Raw genomic sequence first — 27,309 nt, 5'->3', positions numbered from 1 at the left:
CCATCACCCTCCTCCTCTTCCCTCCCTCCCTCCCCCCCCCCTCAAAGCTGGGAGATAGAACCCAGAGCTTCACTTGTTCTAAGTACATGCTCTGCTACTGAGCTACCTCCAGCCCCTAATATCTGCTTTCTTGAGAGTGGGCTTTTTAACTTCCTACCCTCAGAACAGTTTGGCAAAACTTCCTTAAGAGACCTAAATGAATTGATTGCCTCAAGTGCATTTAAATAAAAAGAAACTATAAAAGAAACATTTACAACAGAATATGAATTAGATTCAACACTTGAAATTATTTTTAAATGCATGCATATTAAAAATGAGGCTGGGTATGAATGTCTCCAAAACTTTTGGAAGGCGATTTTCAAGTTTGATAGTCAAGTAGTTTGAACATGTTTTTGAACTATGCCAATTCAAGCAGCTAGAATCACCTTGTTGAGGTTAATGTCATTCATTTACCATAACACTGAGTGGGTAGTCAGGAACTTCAGCCAGTCTCTAGGAAAGGTTGAAATAGAATCTTGTATCATACTGAAATTTCTGACATGGCTTACTGTGTGTACACAGCAATTCACATATATGTCTTTTTCTATTTTATGTAGAAATGAATTGTGCTAAAAACAAAATTAAATATCTTCATATATAATTAGTCACAAAGTCCTGAAACAAATCTCCAATTTTGTTCTAAGTATTGTACACTTTGTTTAGGCTTTCTGCCTTCAATCCTGGATCACAACTATAGAAATGTTTGTTGACTGTTTTCCTGTGTTTTTGTCTAACTTAAAGCATTCCACACATAATGCCAGTCAAATTCCTTAAACTTGCTTGATAGTATCCTTCACCTGCTCAAACTCATTGCATGTCTCTTTTTCTGCCTTACTTATAGGAGGGAAAAAAATTCAAATTCTTTAGCCTGAAGTTCTAGACCTGCTGAATGTGCTGTGAACTCTTTTATTATTTTCAAATTCTTTTTATGTTTATTTTTTAGTTATAGTTGGACACAACACCTTTATTTCACTTATTTATTTTTTTATGTGGTGCTGAGGATCGAACCCAGGGTCTTGCACATGCGAGGCAAGCACTATACCGCTGAGCCACAACCCCAGCCCCTCAAATTCTTATTATTACCAGAACCCAGTATATAGAAAGTATGCAATAAATAGTTCTTTTGACTGTTACCTTTTAACTTTTTCATAAGTCTTTTCATCAACTAAATTTCTATTTTTCATATGCCAGAATATACCCTTCAAAATGAAACTCAGACTTTTTTTATTTTTTATATTTATTTATTTATTTATTTGCAGTTGCTCCTTTATATCTTCTGTAGGGAACAAAATTGTTTTTTCTGTTGTTTGGTTTTTTGGGTTGTTTTTTTTGTTTGTTTGTTTGTTTTAAGTCATTATTAAGCAGTCACTCTAGTTACTCTGCTTCTAGGCACTTCTTGTAAGACTTTAATCAAATAAACAGCTAGGAGCTGGTGTGATCCCTACTGCAATAAAAGACCACAGGGATTCTCTTGAGGATCCATAGCAGGTATTGTAAACTTGGTAGATAAAAGAAGGGCAAAGGAAAGTTCTACTGCATCCATGAATCGTGAGGATCTTAAAACAGGGACAAAGACATGAAGATACAGACGTTTAAAATGAACAGTTGTATTCAAGAACTACAACCAAATTCGGTTTGGCTTGAGAGTCAATAGAAGGATGAGATGGGGACACCTAGAAATTAGACAGGGGCCATCCTAAGAATTTTGCCTAACACATCCTAAGCCCTCAGTAAACATTTATTCAACAGATTAATCACTTCATCTACAACTAGTATGTTAAATCTTTTTTATGCTTAAATATATCATATTTAGGGATTTACTAGCTTGAACCTTGGCTCATTAAAGAAATGTATTCATATTAGGAGTTTTCAGTACTCCTATAGAAGTTCCTTGTACCTGTTGTTATGATGATTAGAGAAGTTCTTACTAATATGAGTGCTGAAGTGGAGTGTTCTTAAAATTAACATATATAAACAAAATGTTCACATCTATTTGTGTTTTTTCTTTTTCTAGGGTCAGACATTGTTCAATGGTTAATAAAGAACTTAACTATAGAAGATCCAGGTAAATAAATCATTTTCCCATTGTTAGAAATTTTGTATGTGTGTGGTTTTAAGAAATATGTTTTCTCAGGGATATTTAAAAGAGGAAACAAATAAACCTTCGAAAAATTATAATTAAATTTGAACTATGCTTTTAGTATTTCACAAATGTATGTCAGTGGATATATCTTTAACTAAAATTTGCAATTTTCATATACTTAATGCCCCTTTTATATTATTTGACTCAAGTTATTGGTAATTATTATAAGGGCTGTGCTATAAACATATGAACTAAAAACTGTATGCATGATTTATAGGGAGTGATTTTGAAATCATGAGATGTCTCTTTATAACACTCATAAATATAAATCTCATTAATTAATAATTTTGCCTTAATTCCATTTTGAAGATTGAAAATAGTATATTATTTGAAATTCATATTTTTTGTCATGTCTGCATGATGTGTGTGTGTGTGTGTGTGTTTAAGTCATAAGCCCATTTTCTCTGATAGACAAATCAATTCTACAGAAAAACACTTATTTCCAGAATTTGAAAGCAATTTCAGCCAGTTCCCATCTTGTATTGTAGGGAAAAAATTCCTACATAGATGCAGCATTTAATGACTTAAAAAATTTAATGTAAAAGCCTTCACATGTGACAAACAATTCATGTCACAAAAATGAATATAAGAAGATCTATATTGTTTAGAGAAGATGCTCAAAACAAAATATCATAACTTTTGGCAAAACTTAGATTATAGTGGCCGGGAATAACAAGAGAAAGACAGCAATATACCAACCTGTGCAATCTCCACCCCTGGATTGGAGAGATCAATCTGGCATGAATTTTGCTCCTTCCTCTGGAGATTACTACTGTAGGATTATTTAGAATTAATAGTACATGCAGATTTGAGGTCTTTATGTTTTCCTTATTCCAAGATAATTTTATAAAGCCTGGCCATCAGAAAATTCAGCTTGAATTCTGTACATAAAGGCCTATATACACCCCCCTCCTCACTTTGTACATGTGCTTTTAAAATACTTATCCTAGCAAGTTCAATGGGATTAAACAATTAAGCATAAAGGAAGCAGCTATTGACAGCATCATATTATTACTAAGTGAAAAGAGGAGATAATTTAAAGAAAGGAAGCTGCACTCTGTTCAAGCTCACATTTCAGTCTCACCTAATGGCATCTCTGATTTTTATAAACTAGAACATTACAAATAAATGATCCCAGGGCTAAAAAACAAATTGGCACAGTGCCCATAACCAGGAAAATACTGATTTGCAAAGAATATTATAGACCAAAGTGTTAAGTGAATCAAAGGGTGATTTCTTTTTTAAGCTGAAGACTGAAAGTGAACTTTGGTAATTGTTTGAGAGATAGGAAGAGTGTTTAAAGATCTAATAAGCTAACAAGGAGTAATCGTTGTTTGTAATTTACATGTGGGATCTCATTTTATCTATAATATATATGAAAAACTGTTTTTATTTGCTTGCTCAGCACTTTAAGGAAGTTATAAAGCTTCATTAAAGGGTGTATGAAGAGATAAATAAAGCCAATAATATCCAGGAAAAAAAACACATGTTTTTTACACTAATTAATTAATTAATTGGTACCAAGGATTGAAACCAGAGGCACTTAATCACTAAGCCACAACCTCAGACCTCTTTTCTATTTTATGTAGAGACAGGGTCTCACTGAGTTGCTTAGGGACTTGCTAATTTGCTGAGGCTGGCTTTGAACTCATGATCCTGCCTCAGCCTCCCCAGGATTATAGGCATGAGCCACTCACCTGGTCTTTATTCATATTTATGACAGGCTGAAACAATTAGTTTTTAATTTGTCGGCTTGTTACTTTGAAAGAACCGATTTATCCTCTATGGAGCCAGGCCCTGTCTAGGTTTTAAGAAGAGTAAAAAGCATCTAAATATATAACAGATTATGCAAACAAGCAATGAACCAATCTTGTAAACCATTTGGGGCCCAATTAAATATGGTTGTCAATATATCTGACATTATGAAAGCTACTTTGATGGCAGCATCTATGAAATCAGTCATGCTATTTTGAAGCTGCTTAGAGGAAACACCGGGCAGTTGTTACAATGCCAGGTCTAGCTTAAACCCCACTAATCCCATGAAGATGCCTAAAAATAAAGGATAACTCCATGCCTGGTTTCCTCTATCTAATTGCTAAGTGGTTATTTGAAAACCTTGAATGATCATTTGAAGTTCTAGATGTTAATAATTTGTTGAAAGATTTTATGGCAAGTTGGAAGGAGATTCTGAGTAGGGGAGCTGGTCCTGAAGGCTCATTTGGAGGAGAAGGGAAGAGTTTCATGATCTTTGGGGCCTTATTCAAAACCCCTGAGTCTATTATTAATTATTAATTATTATTATTAATTAGTGTTAATTAATTATTATTAATTAGTGTTCAATATTTTATTAATCAGTTTAGTACCTTTTCACTTTCATTCCAGTAATTCAGTGGACATTTGGCTGAAAACTAGAGTCCATGGTATGTTAGGCATTTATTATTCTTTCAAAAGCTGAATTTGAATTTTTAGATAGAAGTTTAGATTTTTTTTTAGTTATGGTGACATACATATATCTACATTTCTTTTTACAAATAGATGTAAAGCACATATATAAGATTAGTTCAAATTTTTCTTTTACTCCTTGAGTTCACTTTCATAATATATACTATTCAAGAAAATTCCATTTCTTCGTGTATTTATTCATATATTCATTTATTTAACAAATATTTTTTGAATTCTCACTATGGACCAGATAATGGAAATACAGGGTGAACATTTCACTGTATGAATGACTGATTCTTGGCTTCCAAAATAGCACACTCCTGTCTTTCCTTCTCTTTCATTGGCCACTGGTTTGGTCTGTTTCCTACTAGCTCATCACTTTTCAGCTGGTCTGTAGATGTAGGATTGTTCATATTTCTGTCTTTGTGACTGTATTTTTTTCTGTCTACACACTGGTGCTAAGTGACATATGCCAAGAACTCCCAAACTCATAGCTTCTGCGCTGACCTGTCCAGGTGCTCATCTTTCATCTAACCAATGCTCTCATACAGTCTCTCTCCTGAAGGGTCAACATCAACACAATCAAAATGGAACGCTGGTTTTCTCCAGCTCTCAAAAACTTCTCCTTCCTATATTCCCCAGCTCAGTAACACATTTGAGTCCTCTATTATGGAACATGGTGTGTCTTCCTATTCATTTGAGTTTTGTTTGTAGTCTTTTGGGAGGATTTTAAATTTTCTCTCATGTAGGTTTTGCACATTTTTTACTAAACTTATTTATGAGTATTTTATTTTGTTACTATTATAGGTGAATCTTCTCTTCCATAACAGATACAGATTATCATTTGTATACACATGAAAATGATTGATTTACATATGCTAATTTTATATGTCATCACTTTCCTAAATTAGCCTTCTGAAAAAATATTTTAACTAACTTATTGGAAAACTATAATATTTTTTCCCAGCAGTTTTAAAGATTATTTATGATTATTCAGTCCTTGAACTTCTGAATATTTGGCATTATCATTTGTTGACTCTGTATATATTTATTGACTATTTAGATATAAAATTAGATGAGATGAACTTTCTTCTTACAGATACTATAGTTATTGATTCCTCACTCTCATACCTTTAATATTCTGGTAAAGGGTAAAGCGTGAAAGAATGTTGATTTTCATCATATATGACTGTACATGTACATACATACTTTTTAAAACTTTGTAAATTTTCTCTCTTTGAAGTTCAAAATATATGCAGGCCATTTCATTGTTTTTCATAGTGCATTTATAATATTTGGTGATTTGATTTTTTGGAGGGCAGTACCAGGTATTGAACTCAGAGGCACTAGACCACTGAGCCACATCCCCAGCTCTATTTTGTATTTTATTTAGAAAAAAAGGTCTCACTGAGATGCTTAGTGCTTCGGTTTTGCTGAGACTCACCATCCTCCTGCTTGGGCCTCCCAAATCTCTGGGATTACAGGCGGGCACCACTGTACTTGGCTTGATTCAATTTTTAAGTGTATTGATCCAATTCTTTTCAGTTGAAGAAGAATTTCTATTTTGTTATTGAAGCCTGATTTTCTTCATTTATAAAATGGGCATAATATGAGTGACTACTAATTGTGTTATCCTAAGAATTTAATAAGTAATATATGTAATAGTTATTACTGCATTTTATATTGCTAAGAAAATATTAACAATTATAGTTATGTTTATAGTTTTTGTAGCAATTGCAACCAATTATTTGCTCACTTATTTTTCATGCTTTACTTTTTTGAAACATTTACTTGCATGTTTTATTATACACCTCAATTACAATTTTTTCATTATTTTCTTAACTTTTCCCCAAACTTCTCTGTTATAGAGTAACTTAAATTTTTTTTGTATTATAGCATTCACTAATTTTCTTACTACAAACTCATCTCTTCACTGATGCTAATGGAGAATTTATCTATTGCATATTTACCCTTTTATCACCTTTGTGGTTTTCTCAAGTACTTTGTTTCTACCTACCATTAAATTATCATCTAATCGTGGTGTATTATTTTAAAGTTATCTTTCTTATCATCTTTTATTACATCTTGTCATTCAATAATATTAAGTGCAAAAGGCAGATTTATTTCACATCATTTTATGTATCAGAAATATTTGTGGATCTGTTTTACTAATATTTTTCCCTATAGATAGATTTACTTCACATCGTTTTATGTATCAGAAATATTTGTGGATCTGTTTTATGAATATTTTTTCCCATTTACCACTTCTCAAACATGAGGAACTCTATATAGGACTGAACTTTAGTTATTGGCAGGAAGAGAGGATTCTCCTTGTATAGCATAGTGACATAGTTTGCCCCTTTTGCAACTTGAGTTGGATTACTGATGAATATAAATTTTCATTGATACATTAGCTTGTTGACTATGTGTAGTGGGGAGTTTGTTGGTGCTATGAGAAATCCTATTTTCAATATCCCATCGAGATATATTGTCATCCAGTGTAATGGACCCATGTCACTAGGACATGTTTCTATCCTATATTGCATTTTTCGATTGCCCAGATTCCTGCAAGATGTGGCTATTCCTGGTATCTTCTATTGGGCTTTCTCTCCACCGTGGGAGGGGAAAGCTGTTCACACTTGACAGTTTTACTGTTGGTGTAGCCCCACTCCAGCTGCTTTCAGATGTTGTTGATCTACTGCGATCAGCTGGATGCCAAGTGATGTGCTGCCTTCTCTCCTAAATTCTACCCTTTCCACCCTGATTCACAGTTCATTAGTAACCCTGAGAACATTCTCTACTTAGTACTGTTAGTACTGTGGTGTTCTTTCAGGAGGGTGTTGCATTCTGACCCCATCTTTGGTAAATTGCTTAGACGTTGGCTGCGTTGCTTCTAAGCACTTCCCTAACTTTTGTACCAATACAAGTTTCTATTTGAGTGATTCTGTGTGTGTGTGTGTGTGTGTGTGTGTGTGTGTGTGGAGAGAGAGAGAGAGAGAGAGAGAGAGAGAGAGAGAGAAAGAAAGATAGATAGATTACCAGGCTTGCTGTGAGGGCGTAGCAAGTGATCCTATCTCATACTGTGCTTCCTAAAATCCTATGCTGGTTTTTTATTTTTTATTTTTCCTCAGTTGCATGAAGGCAGTTCTGCTGCTTGCTTACCATTCCAAGGTATGACAATCTGTGAAGCTGTCCAAACCTTTTACTACCTGGACACCCCACACAGTCTTTCCTACATTTTCATCCTACGGGGTCTCCCAGTATTTATGTGGACAACAAAGAACAGATAACTTTTTTTCTCTTGGATGTAATAATTTTTGCTTATTTTACTAATTGCCTGAAATATGATTCTGTCATACCAATCACCTTCTGCTATATGGTAAACCACTCCAAAAGCTTAAACAGTCATTTTAGCTTAAAAAAGTAAAAAACGTTTCATTTAGCACACCATTCTGTGGATCTATGGTTCTTCTCTTCTGGTGTGGGTCTGCTTGGCTGTTTCCTACTTTGCTCTCTGATACACTATAGTCAGCTGTGAGTGGATGATCCAGAATTTTGCCATATCTGCATGGTAGGCTTTCAGGTAGATATTTCTCATTCATTTTTCAGTCTGCTAGCACTGGCTTGTTACCACAGTGTTTTCAGGAATGAATTTTTGCTTGTGTTATATTCACTATTGTCTCATATCTGAAAAAGTTCAAAGCTTATGTAGGGAAGTATCATATAAGGATATAGAAGCAGGTGTTTGTGTGTGAGAAAATCGGTGCCATTGATGCAAAAATCTCCCATATCTGTATTTCCTTGTCTTTTAAACTTGCCTTTCCATAATAAGTCCTTCTATCTTCTGAATTGTTGTAGAATCTGCCTTCCACAACTTGTCACAAAATCATCAACAGAAATTAGTAACTCCTTAATGTTACCTGACTCATTTGTGATCCTGACTGGCCCCATCCTTACCAAGCTCTGGAAGTGTTGCTGTCCAAAATGAGGCAGATGAGTACCAGGATTGGAAAGGAGTCTTACTAGGACACCAGGCATGGTGGACCATAATATATTTCTGTGTTTCTACTTGTTCTACCTTTCTCTTTCTCTCCATCATTCATCCCATGCTTCTTAAGATTTCAGTATTCCTTGAGAAGCATCCTGGCATTGAAGATGGCCATGGACTTTGCAGACAGACTTGAACTTGAATCTTTATTCCTCTATATCCTGACTTTTGGCCCTGGGCATATTAGTTCCTCTGCTTTTTTCCCCTTTATCTGAAAAAAAATTATAGTATGTTTTTGAGGTTAAATGAGTCAAAATTCAAGTAGGCCAGAATCTTGGTTTGATTTCAGATTGACCAGAATCCTTTAAACATTTTGCAGGCATACTTAGTTGAATTGTATTCTTTTCAAAGAACATGCAATTTTATATTACCATTCAAACACCTATTCTATGAAGGTTCATCTCCCATTGGCTTTTCTTTGCCATAGACTATAAGACTATTCTTATAGGATAGAATGTTTGTATTATTCTTGACAACATGTTTGTTGCTTCATTTAATTATATTTTTTTTATTTCAAATATTCCTCTTATCACTTCAGTTGGATCTAAGAAACATAACAGAAAATAGCCATTCTTTCCAGTCACTGAGTGACATAGCAAAGTCAATAAGCTTTCAATAGTCACTTTATTTTTACTAATGGGAATTTGCTGAAATGATATATTAAGGTCATCACAACCAACCATTCAGTTTGTATTCCCCTAAAGAAAAAGGAAAAAGTAAGAAGAAAGAAAATTTAAGTGGATCATTCATTATCTAACTAAATCCAGTGTAAAAAAATGTGCAGATAGAAAAATAAGATAAGGTATAAAAGTGGATTTATCCAGAATAAAATCTTAATTTCAAGTAATTGCAAAATGTCTTCCTCTAGAAGCAATATCTGTTGTAAAAATAGCAGTGAAAATCAAGATTCAAGCAACTCAACTGAACGTTTCACTTGAACATTAACAACTGGTTTGAGTAACTTAATTGTCACTGAAAGAATTAAATCAATCCATGTTCCCATCACTATAGAGAGATTCTGTCATTTGTCTTTCAAAATTGCCACAGATCCTCTAAATAAAACAATCTAAATTCTGTTAGTTAATTTAATAAAACTTCATTATAAATGGCCTCCGTATTCTGTGGACTTGGTTAGACTGCTGGTGAGGTCATAGCCCTAAGAACATCGATGCATCAGCACTAAGAAAGGATAGAATGTTTGTGTTATTTTTGATGATGTTTTGAACTTGCTAAGCATTTTATGCTTTTCTAAATCATATCAAATAGACTGTTTTTTATAATCACATCAATGGGATGATCCCAGACAAACATTTCATCATTTTACAATTGGAAAATCAACAGAGGGAAACTTGGGATCATCCAAATTCACATGTTGACTCACTTAACTCACTTTGGAACCTTGGTGTCCAAATCTCGATCCTGCATACCTGCTCCCTTTTGAACAACTATTTCAGGCCTGATTTCTGCTTTTTTTTTTTTTTAGAAATGATGGGTTATCATTAGTAGACAAGGTCCCATCTGAGCATTGCAATGTTTTGGAAAAATGCAATTTATTTTCTTGGAATTGATTTAATATTTACCTACTGCATTCTGAGAACATTTAGAGGCATTTAGAGCCATTTTATACACATTTCAAGTCATTTATTAGAGGTAAAATTTTTAAATTATTTTCTTTGTGTTCTTCAAATTATTTCAAACCATAATCTTACTTGGACAGAAAGAATATAGAAGCATTTAAAATACCCTTCAGAAAAGGAAAGAACAGTGGAATGAATCAGAATGAACTTTCATATGTGCATGCATGGATATGGCCCAGTGAGTAAACTGTAAATGGTTTGAAGACAGATCAGTGGAGTGGAGGGAGGGGAATGGGGGGAAGTGCTAGGGATTGGATTGGAAAGGGTTGAGTTCCATACCTTTGTGATAATATCAGGGTGAATCCTGGTGTTGTATAAAACTAAAAAGAATAAATTTTAAAAATACTTTTGCAAAAATCACCAAGTACCTTGTGAGCCTAAAGAAATGTATATTTTATTATCAATTCTGTGGCCTATCATGTCAATAGGAAAGAAATAAAAGTGACTTCATTATTATTGTTCTAGTTCTAACAAACCATTGTATGTAAACATTCTGAGTTTTTAAGGTATCATCTAACACTGACAATAATATTTAAGAAGTTGTGGATCAGAGCCTTTAAGTATACCTCTAAAAAGAGAAATTATTTTGAAATAGTTTTAAGATAATAGATAGTACCCAAAATATGCTTTTTATGTTATAAAAATAATTAATTAAAAAGAAATTCTTCATATCTTTGGTTACTTGCTCTGAGTACATGCTCCTGCTACTATAGCCAGAACTTCATGTATATAGGGGATCCTGTATGTTGCTCTAATTATTTCATGTCAAATGAACAAAAGCCACAGTAGCCATTATGCATTCATTTGTGTGTTAATAGATTCTCTACAGAGGAGAAGCGATTTGTTTTTTCATATATTCTAATTGTGCCCCTCCGTGTCAGTTCAACTTGGAATAACAGAAATGAAGTCGAGTGAATGCTTAAACAACAGAAACATTAATTTCTCACAATTCTGGAGGCTAGAAAATATAAGATCAAGGCACCATCAGATTGGTATTTGGTGAAGTCCATTTCTTGGTTCATAGACATCTGTCTTCTCATCATGGCCTCACACAGCAGAAGGGGAGAAGGAACTGTCTAGGGACCTTCTTATTAAACTCCTCCCAAGGGCTCCACTGCCAACCTCTGTCACATCGTGTTGAATCATATGAAGTGAGGGAGACACTGATACCTAGTCTTAGCATATCCAATTGTTACAAAAAAAAATCCCAGTATCTTATACATTTATTATCACCAGAATTCTCTCTTTTGGTGGCCCTTGTTCCTTGGGAAGGCTCTAGCAAGGCAAAAAGTGAAAAAACTACAAATATTGTTCTATGATGTCTGACATTCAAAGTAATAGACACCGGTGAATGCCATCCAGGCATATCCTGTCACAGGAAACAACTCTTATTTAACTAAACTAATCATATTCTTTTCTTTTTCTCCCACTCTTATCTATTTATTTATTGGTTTGCATTTGCATTTAAATACCATATTCATCATGGAACAAGTGACTATTATTTTCATGGATTAATATAATTATGTAGGTGCTCTATACAATTAAAACTCCCCAACATGCCTGCCAATGTGTCAGGTCATCTTTACTGTTGACAGAGGGTTTTTTTCTGGTTTGTTCTTGACTGTCTTTGCTTCCTACTTCCATTACTCATGTTGATACAGTTTCAGTAAAAATAACTATCACATATGAACATTAATTAGTGTGGTGTTCCCAGGTACCATGTTTAATTATATTCCTCTATTTAATTCTTTTACATAGAAAGGGGACAAGAAAGCTCACATTTACTGAACACCAACTGTATGCCAAGCACCATGTTTATGTCACTCAATCTTTTTTTATTTGTTCTTTTTAGATATACATTATAGAAGAGTATATTTTGACACATGATATGTACATTGAGTATAACTTATTTTAATTAGGATCCCATTCTTGTGGTTGTATATGATGTGGAGTTACACTAGTTGCGTATTCATATATAAACATAAGGAATTTATGTCTGATTCATTCTATTGTCTTTCCTATTCCAATCCCCCACTTTCCTTTATTTCCCTTTTTAAAAAAGATAGACATTTTCTTGAATTAGTAATAGATTTAAAAAAGCTAAATTTCGATCCTAAAGTTAATAAGAACCAGTATTAATACTGAGAATGGTTGGAAACCTAATTATACTTTCTGCCTTTTCTCTTGTGAAACTTGAGAACTCCTGTTGAGGCTGGAGTTCAATGAACTTTTAATTAGCTGAATTCCACTTAGAAACATTTCCTGTTACAGCATAACTTGATATTTCTTCACTATCTACTTGGAGAAACAAAAATGAAGATTGTTACACAGCCCAAATGTAACAATGTAAGATCATCTTGTAGTGTAGCCTAAATCATGTAATAGCTGGTTGATCTATTTGCTTTTTTCTTCCTTGCAAGTTTTCACTTTCTATTCAGTTAACCTTTTCTATATGCATGTTCCTTTTATAAGCCAACTTGCATTTTTTTGTTTTGAGAAAGAAATAGGGCATAAACAACTTTTTTTAAGGAAAAGGGAAAAAGGAAGAAAGGAAAAGTATAAAGAAGGAAAGAAAAGTAAACAAAATTTGAGAAAGCTAATAAGGCCTAGGGCACGAGATGTCATCTAGAGATATACTTTATTCAGCAGACTCACCAATCCGAAAATGGCAGGGAAATGTCAGTAATTGACATTTGTGTGAGAGCCATCTGAAGCCAGGTCTCTTTATTTGTTATTAAAGATAACAAGAACTTTTTATTTCTCAGTTGAAGAAAGAGTTAGCTTTTTCTCCCTCTGTATTTGTAATGAGGACAGTGCCACTTGTCCTATTCCTATGTCATATTTCTTGAAGCTTTTCTTTTCATTACCACTAAAAATGACAGGAAGTGCTGGCTACAGCAGTACCGAGAGCTTAAAAGTGCTGAGAGGAGCTTTGTCATATAAATATGATCCTACTGTGTCATAAACATACCATCAGCCACAAAGCACAGATAAATTTTAATGTTTTAACGGTATAAAGATCACCCTTTTTTCAATACTGGGGCTGAGAAACTCAGCTATGATATATGATTTTTAAATCTGAAAATTCCCCTTTAAACAAGGCAATCTTCAAGTCAACTAAGTTTTTTTCTTTTTATTTATTTATTTTTAATTTTGCAGTTTTGTTGGAATTCAAGTGATTGAGGCCTCTTGAATTATTCAAAATTCCTGCTTCCTGCTGTGTTCACTAATACCTGAGCTTGGAGACCCATTAGAGTGCATTATGCATGTCATGTAGATTTCTGATTAACTCTCTTTTACAGAAGGTGCACATGCTCAGATTGTAGTTTGTGTCATTTTCTATCAATAACTGTTCTTTTGATTAAACTAAATTTTTGGAGGAGGATCTTCCAAGTGTTATGGCTTCTACTGAATGCCCCTGAGTAGAGGGAATGTCATACTGTCATACTACCAAGGTCACTCACCTATTTCCCCGGATCTGACACATGATTCTTTCTTTGCTGAGGCTCATCCATGAAAACATATTGTCTTCGTCAGCTTTTTCACCACTGTGACCAGAAGAGCCTACAAGAACAATTTTAGAGAATGAAAAGTTTATTTGGGGGCTCTTGGTTTAAGAGGTCTCACTATAGATGGCCAGCTCCATTGCTCCGGGCCCAAGTGTGGCAGAACATTATGGCAGAAGGGTGTGCTGGAGTAAAGTGGTACAGGACATGGCCACCAGGAAGGGAAGGGAGAGTGGGAGAGAGAGACAGACACATTCACACACACACACACACACACACACACAAACACACACACAAACACACACACACACACACACACACTGAGCTCAGCTCACAAAATATATACCATAAAGGCATGCCCTCAGTGACCCACCTCCTCCAGCCACACCCTACCTGCCTACAGTTACCAACCAGTTATCAATCCCTATCAGGATTAACACTGATTATGTTAAGGCTCTCATAAACCAATCATTTCACCTCTAAACTCTCTTGAATCATCTCACATATTAGCTTTTGGCAGACACCTAATATGTAAACCATAACATATGTGTAGTTGTGGGTTTCTGTGTGAGAAATGATGGCTAGCCCACATTATTCAGCTTCTTCCTGCTTCACTAGTACACCTTTGGCTTTCACTAAACTGCCTTCCAGGTGTTCCCTGGGTATTTCTTTAAATGCCTCTTAGTAAGTACTTGTTAAGTGGTTCAGCAGCCCTTGCTAAGGGATAGATGGCAGGTGTCACATGTAGGACTTTGTAGGGCACTCATTTTTCTTAAGATATTTTGGATTCTAAAATAGCAATAGAAGTCCTCCATAGGTCATTTGGGAAATATGGAAAAATAAAAAGCACTCATAAAAAGCTCTTGGAGATAAACATTATTAAAATTATGGTACATCTATCTAGTCTTCTTTGAAAGCACGAGTCCCCACTTAATTTATTTTTGGAACTCCTCAATGTCTTCCCACCTCCCTGTATCTGGTAGTTTTCCTGGGCTATTCATGAACCAGTATCTCATGTTCCTTTCTCCCTATCTGCTTGTGAGGCCCACATCCTTACCATGTCTTCCATTGCGATTTTGAAGATCACTACTTCTTGGCACAATGACTTTCTACTACCATTGGTCTGTCCTCAGTGGAGGTCACCACTCCAACCTAGGCCTTGTGAAGCCTATGCCACCTTATAAGTCCCCCACTGTGATCTCTTGAACTCAAACTTTTCTGAAGATTTACTTGAGTCTCAGTGACAATAGAAGGAGCAAGAACAGAGTAAGTATGACTCCTTTGCAGCCCAGGTCTGTACTTGAATCTTATAGAAGCTACTTCCCATTGGCTTTCATGTCTGGGGATGATGGCCACCATCCCTAACATCAAAAATCCTCTATAGAACATATTCAGATTTACAGTCTGGACTAAAGTGAGTTGTAGTCAAAGAGAAAAGAGAACTGTTAGCCACAATCTAAGTTCTTCTACTTGATTCTCAGATTGATTTTTTCCAAGGACATTTTAAGATTGACTCTTCCAAGAAGATGTTGACATGACAAACAGCACCACTGTTGGTCCAAACATGGGTAGAGCCCCCATTGGCACAGAATGGTTTGACTTCCAGGAATTTCCCAAAGTCTAGAACACATTCGCTAGAATATGCACTTTGTTAGTAGAAGGGCTTTATTTTGTTCCTACTCTATTTCTGTGTCCTGTATAGTATCCAGCATATATGAGGCACACAATAAATATTGTTAAACTGAATATACTTACTAACAAGAATGTAGAGATCAAAAAGGGTGTTTTTATCTTTTGTATTTCCCTTAACAACATAGGTAGAACATTTTCATGTTCACAGTACAAGCTCTTATTGGAGGTTTTCTCAAAGTGAAAAGCCCTAGATTCCCATGGATCTCCATGATATAAAAAAATATTTAGTTGTAGAACAGAAAATGGAACTTCCCAGGGTTATCACTCATGGGTTTCAAATAATCCATTTCTCCTTAAGAGATATGTTAAACAAATGCAGGAAAATGTTCTAAATATTCTAAAATAGCTTAAGGAAGTTGCTTTTATTCCATGGAAAAGAATGAGCAAACAATAGCTTTTGTTAGAATAAGACATGATGTATTGGTTGAAATGGCATCACATTCTGAAAAAAACCAAGCCCAGGCATAGCAAGGTCATCATAAGAATCTCATAAAAATTATTTTAAAAACTCAAATTTTTAGTTGGAAACTGATCTTTAAGCCTAAAATTATATCACATCAAGTGAAACAACTTTGGGTCATGCTTTGATATTAACCTTGAGAATTGTTAAAGCCATTAGAAAGTATTCTGAGAATTGTTAGAAGCTATTAGAAAGTATTCTGAATTCCTACAGATATTCTATCTTCTTAAACTTGATTCAAGGTCAGATCACTTACTTCTGGCTTAAAAAATAGAAGTTCTAGACATTTTTTTTCCATCCGTTTTGGAGAGAAGGAGTAGGTTGGCCTTTCTGGAATGACAGGTTCATGCTGGTTAAAGCAGGAGATAAGATGAAGATGTTGGGTGTTTAGATCACAAAAAAACCCACAATTGCTCCAGTGAGATTTCTGTTCAGTCTAGTGAGCCATGAAGCCATTAAGGAAGAAGAACATCCTGTCCTTTTGAAATAGGTAAATTTCCTCTGCCTTGCCTTTTACGAACATACATGCTAAGTTTTATTAATGTATTCCAGCTCCCAACTGGACCCCCAAATTTGATAAATATGCCTGATTTACCAACAGATGTTCAATTACAGCCTAATCAAATTTTGGTCACTGATGTGGTACTGTAAACAGGAACAAATTATTGAAAGCATAGAAAATTTTTTTGTCCAATGCTTTGTCAAGCCTAGAGCTAACACCAACTAAAATTTCCTTAATTGGAACTCATAGAATCACACCCCTGCAATATCATCACCGAGCCCTTGACAAGAGAAATAGGAGCAGACAGTGGAGGAGGAAGTGCTTGCTGCCAGCTGGTGTTCCCCGCACACTCTGGTCTTAGGAAGAAGAGACCCATGGCAGCTACTTCTAATGCCACTGTGCACTTTCAGCCTACACTTTCTGCTGACTATGTCAAATGTTCACTGCCTTTACATGTTCATTAACTCTAAAAATATCCTGGGGACATGGATTCCAGGGATTGCCACTAAAATTTAAATAATGCTATGTGATTGGGAATGCCCTGTGTAACTAGAAACTGAAATTAGACCAAATGATCTATTTTAGGCATGTGAAGTCAAGAGAAAAAAGATAGAAGTAAATTGGCAGCAAGGTTTCAAAGTGAAGAATGAAACACAAGTATAGCTATTGCTTAGATTATATCATGCAAATGATGTGAAAATTCTCTCAGCATCTAAAACAGAGCTTTTATGGAATATTGTTTTCTATGAATAATGATGTTAGAAGCCTGGGAGAGAGTTGACTGAGAAATAGAGAAATCATTAAATAGTTAAGAAACAGGGGCAGGAGATGTAGCTCAGTGGTATAGCATTTGCCCACCATGCTCAAGGGCTTGAGTTTCATTCCTAGTATCACTCCCTCCCCCACAAAAGAGTTAAACAAACATATGACAATAATAAAACTAAAAATAATTTTATAGGAGATGAAAAAGTAAAAAATACAATTAAATTATTTTTTTCAATTTAGAAGAATTTTATCTCATGGTGACCAACAAGATAGGGGACTTTTCCAACACAACATAGGAAGTGTTTGAAAATGAAAGTTACTCAAAATCAAAAGGGTGTCAGGAAAAAGAAAAAGATGTTATCTTCAGAAGCTCTGTAGAAACAAATATATCTCTTTATCTCTGTCAACAATGTTTTGTTCTGTTAGAGCAAAATGCCATTTTTTAGTAATAAAGTAAACAATCTAAAAACTCTCCCCTCAATATGATATGGTGATAAAATAGTGATAAGAGAAACATTATTTGCAAATAGGACAGCCATTCATTTAATAAATGCATTTAATTAGTGTACCCATGGAATATGCCCATCGTTGCCTGCATTGGAGGGACAATGATGATCAGTATCCCATGTCTTCCCCTCTCGTGGGCAAGAGAGGCATTGGAGGAGTCATTATACCAACAGCAAAACATTCAGTTACTTTAATTCACAAATACTCTTAATTTCCTTCAATCTTGTCCTTCAAATGCATCCAGTAAGAGAATGTCTCATATAAGATTAATCTCATCATGTTTCTAGGTCTATCTGAAATTGTGCGCATTGCTATAGAAAACACTACTCAGTGTAGTAGTTCATTGCTATCAAGATGTCATGCCTTCCAACCTAAATCAGGCTTTCAAGACTTCCTGGCAATCATATTTTCTTGGTTAATTTTATCTTCTATTCATTGGGAAGATTATTTAAAGTTTGTTTCACTTCCCATAAGTCTACTTTCAAGCTCCGTTCTCTGTCATCCTCAATACAAGGATATCACATTTCAGACGAAATGGAAGACGAAGAGGATACTTCTTTCTAATATTCAAACTCCCTCTGTGTCTCAAGGACATTCCCTCTGTGTACATACACCTTGCCTCCTTGAATTTTCCTATCCTCTCATTATTCCATCCTTTATATTTTCCTGTCTATTTTTTTTCTTATTCTAAACTACCATCTTTATTGACTTACTTCCCACAGCTCTTCCATTAGAAAAGTTCCTACATGGCCGGCGATAGCTATTCTTCTTTATTTCTACTATTTTCAAAAACCCAGTTGATTTATTGTGTCTGATTTCCTCCCTAATACATTTTTCAGTTCACTGGAATCTTGCTTGTATCCCTCACATATACACTGAAACTTTGTGTGCTATGATCACTAATATTCTTTTTACTAAATTCAGTTGTCACTTCTTGTCCTTAATTTGACTTTATTGCCACGTTTTTATTACTTGTCTGCCATTACTCTATTTCCTGTTGCACTATAATTTTTTTCTTTTACCTCCCATCCTTTACACATTCCTCTGCTTCTTAACTCTTAGGAATTAAGGGACTAAGACATGGGATTTCTTACTTATTAACTTTCTATGTACTTCCTTATTTTGCTCACTAAGAGTATAAAATTGCTACAAATAGATATCTAGACTTCTTTCAAAATTCCTGATCTACAAGTCCAACTGTCCACTCCAGATCTCTACTGGACATTTAATAGACAATTCTTATTATCAACAATTCCAAATTGATCTCATCTTTTTTATCTCCAAAACTGTGTAAGCTTTGCCTTCTAAATGTCTTTCCAATCTGACCACACATCCCCCTTCCCACTGACTCTCTCCCTATTCCAACCACAATCATATCTCACTAAGAATTGCCACAATTCTCTAGCCCATGTACGGCCAGTCTTCCATGTTCATGAGTTCCATACCCACTGATCCAACCAATTGCAAATAGAAAAAAATTTAAATTACTTTTGTTCTTTACATGTACAAACCTTTTTCTTGTCACTTCTTAAACAGAATATAACAACTCTTTACATAGCATTTGCATTGTTTTAAGTAATTTGCAGATGATTTAAAGTATATGAGAGGATATACATAACTTACATGCAAATACTATGTGCCATTTTATGTAAGGGGCTTAAGTTGTATTCAGTATGTTTTATTTGCAGGAGTTTCTAGAACCATTTTCCATGAATACTGAGACTACCTTCTTCCTTTGTTTCACACCAGTAAATTCATTTCTCTGCATCAAAAATGATCTTTCCAAAACTTAGGTATAATTATGGTTTTTGTAAGATTCAGTAATTCCAGTTGATCACTCATTGCCCTTGGAAATTGAGTAGGTAAAACTAGCAAGTAAATAGATTCTTAACGACAAAGTCTTGTGAGAATTTTTAATGAGGTAATAAACACAGTGTATTCTGGACATGCATTGCCAAACATTTTAGCTTGAACACAAAATCCAGTTTAATGTAGCCATATTTATTATTGCATCTGCTAAGATCCCAACTCCTTCACTAACCTTCCAACCACCTCTGCTGGTTGTTTCTCAAATGACATTACTATATACTCTTGATCAGTACTATTATTGATAGCTGCTGCTTTCTTTGTTTAGAAACTCCTCTTTCTTACAACTCCTATTTTTATTTAGGACTTGAATTAAGCATCAACTCCTCCAGGAAACTTCCCTGGGCTTACAGGATTCTGCTGGATGTCTCTTTCATTTGTTTCCAGAACAAATTGGACTTGCCCTGTTGAAATTCTTATTATGCTGTGTGATTAAGTGCTCATTTACTTGCTGGTTGAACATGTTAAATAATCTGCAATCTTCTCAAGGATGGGCAGGCACTTTGTCCAGTGTTTTTACTCATGAATAGAATAAACAGTGATTGAGCTATTCACTTAGTAATCAAACCTCTGAAATTAGGTGAGGAAGGATCTGTAGGGCTTTACTACTAGGAAGGTACTGTTGACCTTTGAGTGAGCTGATTCAATCGTTTTGGGGACAGAAGACAGTGTGCAGTAAGCTAAGATGGATAATGGGAATTGAAAATAAAGAACACACATGCATAATAATATTCTTTCATGAACCACAACCTCAAAGGGAGAGAAAATTAAAATAGGGCAGTACTTGGAAAGTTAGCAACATCAAGAACAGGGTTTCTTCCTTCTTTCCTTCCTTCTTTCTCTCCTTCTTTCTTTCCTCCCTTCCCTTTCTCCTTTTTTCCTCTCTCCTTCCTCCTCCCCACCCACTTTCTATCAGTCTTTCTTCTCTTTCCTCTTTCTTGTTTAATCATAAGGAAGTTTGGGCTATCCTACAGTCGAAAAGAAAAAGCAAGTTAGTGGGAACAAAAAGCTTGAAAATTCTCTAGAAAGCACTGTCTCTGAGATTGTTGCCTGAGCAAAACTCTCATATTAGTAAAGAAAAATGAATTAAAAACACATGTAGAGTCCCCTTGTAAATTAAGATAAATGTCCCTTCTTGCAAAATTTAAAAAGTGACATTTAGGGCAAGGATAATGCATGATTGGGGTGAGAAAAAAAATGATGGAGTTCAAGTCAAATGGATTCTATCTTTCCAAGCACAGATTTGGAGCAATGAACTTGATGTGTGAACTTGAATAAGGTGAAAAGTCTGGACTATAATATCAATCAATGAAAAGTAGAAAATGAAACCTTAGACTCAAAATAAAGACTTCTGAATTTGGAACACCTTGCTGCCTTTTACTGGACTTGAAAATGTTTTTTCCCCTGTAAACTGTTAACCTCAGAAAGATGATAATTTAGTGCTAAATGCTATTGAACCCATAGTATACCCCATTGCATATTGTCATGATACATATCACAAGGGATGCTAAAAATTTAAAGTTGGGCCAAGTATGCCAATAGGTGGCATATTAACAAGTTCCTGGTCTCTTTCAGATATATTTAGTCACCTCAATAGTTTGATAGCAGTTTTTGTTTGCAGTAAGTGAAAATAAAGATATATGCATGTTAACAGCAAATTTCTAAAAAAAACTTACTTAAAACTTAAGTGAACTCACAGTTTATAATAGATTATTTTTATTGTAAGACTGATAAAATGTTGTTCTTCATCCATATGTGTAACCTGGCACCAACATATTGATATCAATGTTGCATTATCTAACAAAGAGAAGGAGGCAATAGGAGATTAAAGATAGAAGCACAGTATTGGTGTGAATTACAACGTATTTTCCTACCATTGCATAATCCTTCACTTCACTTCCTTGATGTGATAATTTTTTAGCAACTCTTCTTTATGTTTAAATTGGTTACATTTATACGTAATACTTTATAGAATATTATTATTACTTTTACCATTTTAACCAACATAAACTAAATGATTCAAGTAATTAGTTGTCTTATTATTGTTTCAATAAAAAATATGGAATTGATTATTTACCATTTATAACTTTGTCTTGTTACCTCAATTTCAAAGCTTCTCCTAACACTCAAATTCAAATTCTGAAAGTGCCAAAGCATTAAAATAATTAACATAAATTCTATGATTTAACCTATCTTTACTCATAATTGCACTTAGCATATCATTCTAGTCAGATATCTTTGCAAATTAGACTGAATATCATTAATAACATTTTATGTGGAAAAGATGCTTTTGCATATAAGCATAATTAGGTCTCAAGCAGTTCTGTTTTATAAATTCTCACTTTCAGAATTTATTTCAGTTAGTTTCCTCTAAAATTTTGTTTTCAGGTTTCTATTAGGAAAGCTCGCATTTCTTTCTGTGGAAGAATAACCTTATTTCATAAGTGTGTCAGATGACATAAGGTAGTTCAGATAACTAAGGCAGGGGATGGGTAAGTCTCAAGTTTCATTAATCTACTGATTTTTTTTACTTGATTTTTATAATTGGGTTGAAAGACTTCTGTAAGAAAAACAAATTAATCCTTTAGCCATTTTGCATTTCAAATGTACCTAAGCATGTGTTTGCATTTTAAAATATAGACTGGCAGGTTGAAATAATTTTTGTGCTCACACTAAATGGTAATAAAAAAGAGAGAAGATGATGTAACTTAGTATAGCCATTGTGGAATACATAAAAAATTAAAAATAGAACTACAGTTTTACTCAGCAATTCAGGAATCCTACTACTGGGTACATATTTGAAGGAAATAAAATCAGTACATTAGAGAGACCTCTGCACTCCCATGTTCACAATAGCTAAGAGATGAAGTCATTTTGTGTCTACTAGTGAAGGAATGTATAAAAAAATATGGGACACACATACACATGCGTGCACACACAGGAATACTATTTAGCCTTAAAAATGAAAGAATGAAATCCTTTCATTTGTAACAATATGGATGAACCTGGAGAACATTGTGTTAAGTGAAATAATCTAGGCATAGAAAGACAAATTCCGTATGACCTCAATCCTATGAGGAATCTAAAAAAGCTCATCTCCTAAAAGTAGAGAATGGAATTGTTGGAAGGTGGGTTAGGGTAAGGTTGGCCAAAAAATACAAAATTACAGTTGGGACAAATAAGTTCAAAAGATCTGCTATAAATGGTAATTATTGCTATTGATGATATACTGTATTCCTTAAAAATGCTGAGTGGATGAAAAGTATTTTCAGCATAAAAACAACAACTGTATGAGGTAGTGCATATATTAATTACTAGATTGAAACATTCTACAATGTCTATATACACACTATGTATACACAGTGTACACACACTTCAAAACACTCTATTGTACAAAAGAAATACACTATTTTATCGGTCAATTTAAAACAAATAATAAAAATTTACTTCTGAAAAAACAACAGAGAAGATGCCATTTAAAGTCTTCTACATTGTATTGATTTTGAAATTTAATATGCTCTCAAGACTTGTTAGATTAAATGGGGTAATATTTTTAAGGTAAAATATATCTAATCTAGAATTCTTATATAAAAATGACATTTCCTATTAATTCTCAGAACAACTATTACATAGCACCTTCAATCAAGACATTGATGCTTTGAATTCATCCTTTGAAAAGTAATATGTCAATTCCATTAAAGCAAACTAAATATATCATGTATCAAAGTAAAGTGGGTATTTATTATAAGTATCAAAGAAACACTAAAGTAAATGTTTCCTTTTAATGTTAAAAAAAATCACATTCTATTACCTTATTTTCTCTTCAAATGATATATTCTACATGTGTCGGGTGGAAAGGAAAACAAAGAGAGTTTATGTACAGTTCCCATCTCTCAAGGTCTTTATGAAATCATAGGAAATACTAATACCAGCACCCAATTAGTTACAGTGGTAGATATCAGGCCTTCAGGTCTCACTGGAGGGAGAGGTCACTCCTGGGAGTCTCTGGTAGGCCTCATTAGAGAGCATTATATTGTAGCAGACACAGGGGATTAGACAAAATCTCAGCCAGTCAAGAAGGAAACAAGAAGGAATTTTCTGGACATATATAAATGCTGGAGTTAAGGCTCAGAAGAGAATGCCAGCCTGCTCTACGCTACTAAGTTATCCAGTTTGAAAGAACTAGCTCATCTGTTGTCAAGGCAGGGTGAGTCCAGAGGAGCAGCTTCTCTATGGAGGAACAATGAAAGCTGACCTACAAGCCCTCATTAAGCAGTGAGATGGGTGATGGACAGAGAGAGACTGACCACAATCAAAGCATGTCTTATTCAATAATGTGAAGAGCTAGAATAGTTTTCAGGTACACAGAAGAAAGCCAATAGACAAGAAGAGATGAAAAGGTGTGTCTGTTAACTCCCCAAAGAGCCTCCAGCCTCGTTTTCTTCTCTCTCTTCCAGATTTGGAGAATGATCTTTTAAAGAACAAACTCTATCATTGTATTTGTTGTAAGGATCAAAGACTATGCAGCTAAAGTATCTAACACAGTAGAAACAAATGAATGTAGCTATTACTGTTTTATCAATTTCCAAGTTTCAAAGGATCCTCCTCCTCAGAGGAACAGATACGAATAAAGACTTTCAAGAAAGAGCCCTCTCTCCTTCTCTAGCCTGATGGTTCTCACCGTATAGTTATGCCAAATTAACAACATTTCTTCAGATGTGTCCAGCTACCACATGTTGCAGGGCTTTTGCATGAATTCTTCTGCTTTTTGATGCCCTCTTCCTCAGTAGATTCTACACATTCTTCAAGACAAAATTCAAGAAAGGTTTACCATTTTTGTAAAACATTCTCTGACTCCATTCTATTTTTTTTCCTTTAATGTCCTGCACAAACCTTCACTATAGGTTTTGCAGCAAATAATATTTTATTGTAATTTCTTAAATCTTAGGTTATGTTTGCTTTGCAGAAAAATCACAAAATAACATGGAGTTTTTATAAATCTCACGTTCAGTTTTCCCTATTATTAACATCTTGCATTAGTATGATTTCTTTGTCACAATTAGTGAGCCAGCATTGACACTGGTTAATATGAATATTAACTGAGTTAGTTAATATTAATTACAGAATTTAATATTAGTTAATATTAACTGAAGTCCACATTTGATTCAAATTTCCCTTGTTTTTGCATAGTCTTTTTTTCTGTTCCAAGATCTCATCTGTTTTTTCTTCCCCTGTACTAGGGATTGAACCCAGGGCCTTGTACATACTAGGCAAGCACTCTACCACTAAGCTGTATCCCCAGCCCCAGGATCCCATCTCTTAACTACACATCACATTTAGTTGTCATGACTCCTTTGGCTCCTCTAGACTGTGAGAGTTTCTCAGATTTCCCTTATTTTGATGACCATGTCAATTTTGCATCAGACTGGACATAGATTTTGTAAAATTTTCATGAATTGATATTTGTTTGACTTTTTTCCTCACGATTAGGCTGAGTTTATGTTTTTTGGTTTGCTTTGGTTTTGTTACCACAGAGGTAAGTGGCAATTTCATTGTGCCAGGGAACCATTGATCTATTTACCATCTCTCTTGTTTTTCCTTTTCCAGAATGCTTTGTGAATGCAGTTCTATGCAGTCTTTTTTAGACTACCTTCTTTTGGTCAATAATATGCATTTATGCTTATTGCTGTTGATGTGCACTCTGGAAAGAAGTTGCTGAGTATAGCCCAAATATTAGGGCAAGAAATTATACTCCACTTTATCCACAGAGTAGTATATACATAAATTTTATATAATTGTTTAGCAGAGGAGCTTTGTCTATTCTCCCTGTTTATTTATGTATCTAATCATTTATTTATAGCAGCATTAACTTGTGGATTTTTTTTAATACTTTGGATTATAGTGCAGTACTACTTTTTTTTTTTTTTTTTTTTTTTTTTTTTTTTTTTGCTAAAATAGTTTCATCTTTGACCATGGAAACTCAGTTCGCTTTGAAATTCCTCAACATTTGTGGGAGTTTTCTTTGTTTGTCTTTAAGTTTTACTTTGTGGGCTGGGGATGTGGCTCAAGTGGTAGCGTGCTCGCCTGGCATGCGTGCGGCCCGGGTTCGATCCTCAGCACCACATACAAAGATGTTGTGTCCGCCGATAACTGAAAAATAAATATTAAAAAATTCTCTCTCTCTCTCTCTCTTTAAAAAAAAAAAAAGTTTTACTTTGTGGTTTGTTTTTAATCCATTCCTTACTTTCTGACAATGCAAGATGTTCCAGGCTCAGGTACATTTTCTGCCCTAATCCTAGATTCCATCATTTCTCCTAGAAGTTATAGTACCTTTTATTGAAAAATATAAACCGAGGCCTAAGTGTGCTCATTTCTGCTGGCATAGTTTCTTCTCAGTCCTCCGTGTTGGCACATCAAGGAAATATATGTGCTTGTACGAATCCATGTGTACATCCATCCATAAAAATTTCCATAACATAAGCATCTGTATCTATATCAAGGTGAACATGTGCTAATACTAATGTGTCCAAATCTAGCTCAATATCATATAGATTGTTTTATTTTCTTATTTCAGTATAACCTCCCATATGAGGGAGGTTAGTTAACATAATTTGCCATTAATTTACATATTTGTTCCCGGTAGCATAAATAAAATGGTGGTTACCAAAATGATTAGCCCATACCCCAACTCGAGCACAGTGTTTATGAATAGTTGTTTTTGCCTTTAGACTTTAAAGACTTCTGTCTATTGTTTCTTAAGTCAAAGTTTTTTCCACTTTCACAAGGCTGTTTCACATATTTTAATATAATTAGACTTTCGTTGTATTCCCAATTCTCTCTGCAGATTCCTCAGTTCCCTAAGTCATATTTTAATCATCTACATTAAGGTTGTCTTTTGTGATGTAATAATGCTGTGTGTCCTTGACAAACACACAGTGTCATATTTCCACCTCTGAATTTATATGGAATAGACTAATCACCCTAAAAATATTTCATGTGTTTTACCTATTCACTCAAAAAATCCCTGGGGGTACTATGTTTAACCATCTCTATTAATTTATTTTTCTCTAGAATGTCATATAAATAGAATTTTACAGTCTTTGGGCTATAAATATAATTAAATTTCAAATTAAGTTTTCGAGGAGACAAATATTCAAACCATAGTTCAGGCCCATTGGTGATATAATCCCTTAGTCTTTGCTCGTCAAAGAAAATGTTTATTTCTTTTTTATTTTAAAGTATAATTTTATTGAATGTTTTATTGGTGAAGTTTTTTTTCTTTAAACACTCTAAATATTTCACTGCATTCTTTTTTTTTTTTGCCTGTGTGATTTCTGATGAAAAGTAGCCCACTGTAATTTATATGCTTCTTTTTTCTTTTTCTTTTTCTTTTTCTTTCTCTCCACATACATTCAAGTTTTGTTCTTTTTCTTTGATTTTCTGCAAACTCTTAAGTTTAGATTTCTTTGTCTTTATCTTTCCAGTTATTAGGTGAACTTCCTGGATCTGCAGTTTGACATTTGTCCTAAATTTTGCAAAGTTTTCAGCTGTTACTATTTAAATGTTTTTCTGCTATATTCTCTTTCCTCTCCTTCTGATATCCCAATTTGTTATGCTACAACTTTTGATATTGTCCCAAAGTTCTTGAATGCTTTGTTTTATTCCTCTCCTTTTCCCTCTCTGTCATTGTGTTGTCTCTTTG

The 27,309-nt window shown here is 34.4% G+C and overlaps 1 protein-coding gene across 4 annotated transcripts in view; it reads left to right on the top strand.

The window, feature by feature from the left end:
- The window catches only part of Rgs7 (regulator of G protein signaling 7), a 460,451-nt gene that overhangs the window by 315,776 nt on the left and 117,366 nt on the right, over nt 1-27,309 (top strand). For all 4 annotated transcript variants that reach the window (XM_048809209.1, XM_048809208.1, XM_048809207.1 and 1 more), the window contains exon 4: nt 2,054-2,104. In XM_048809209.1, the coding sequence (XP_048665166.1) occupies nt 2,054-2,104 (51 nt within the window). The remainder of the gene's footprint in view (nt 1-2,053; nt 2,105-27,309) is intronic.

The sequence above is a fragment of the Marmota marmota genome, unplaced genomic scaffold (genome assembly GCF_001458135.2).
Source record: "Marmota marmota marmota unplaced genomic scaffold, marMar, whole genome shotgun sequence".
NCBI classification, from domain to species: Eukaryota; Metazoa; Chordata; class Mammalia; order Rodentia; family Sciuridae; genus Marmota; species Marmota marmota.
The sequence above is the reverse complement of the archived record's forward strand: the minus strand, read 5'-3'. Positions and strand labels throughout refer to the sequence as shown.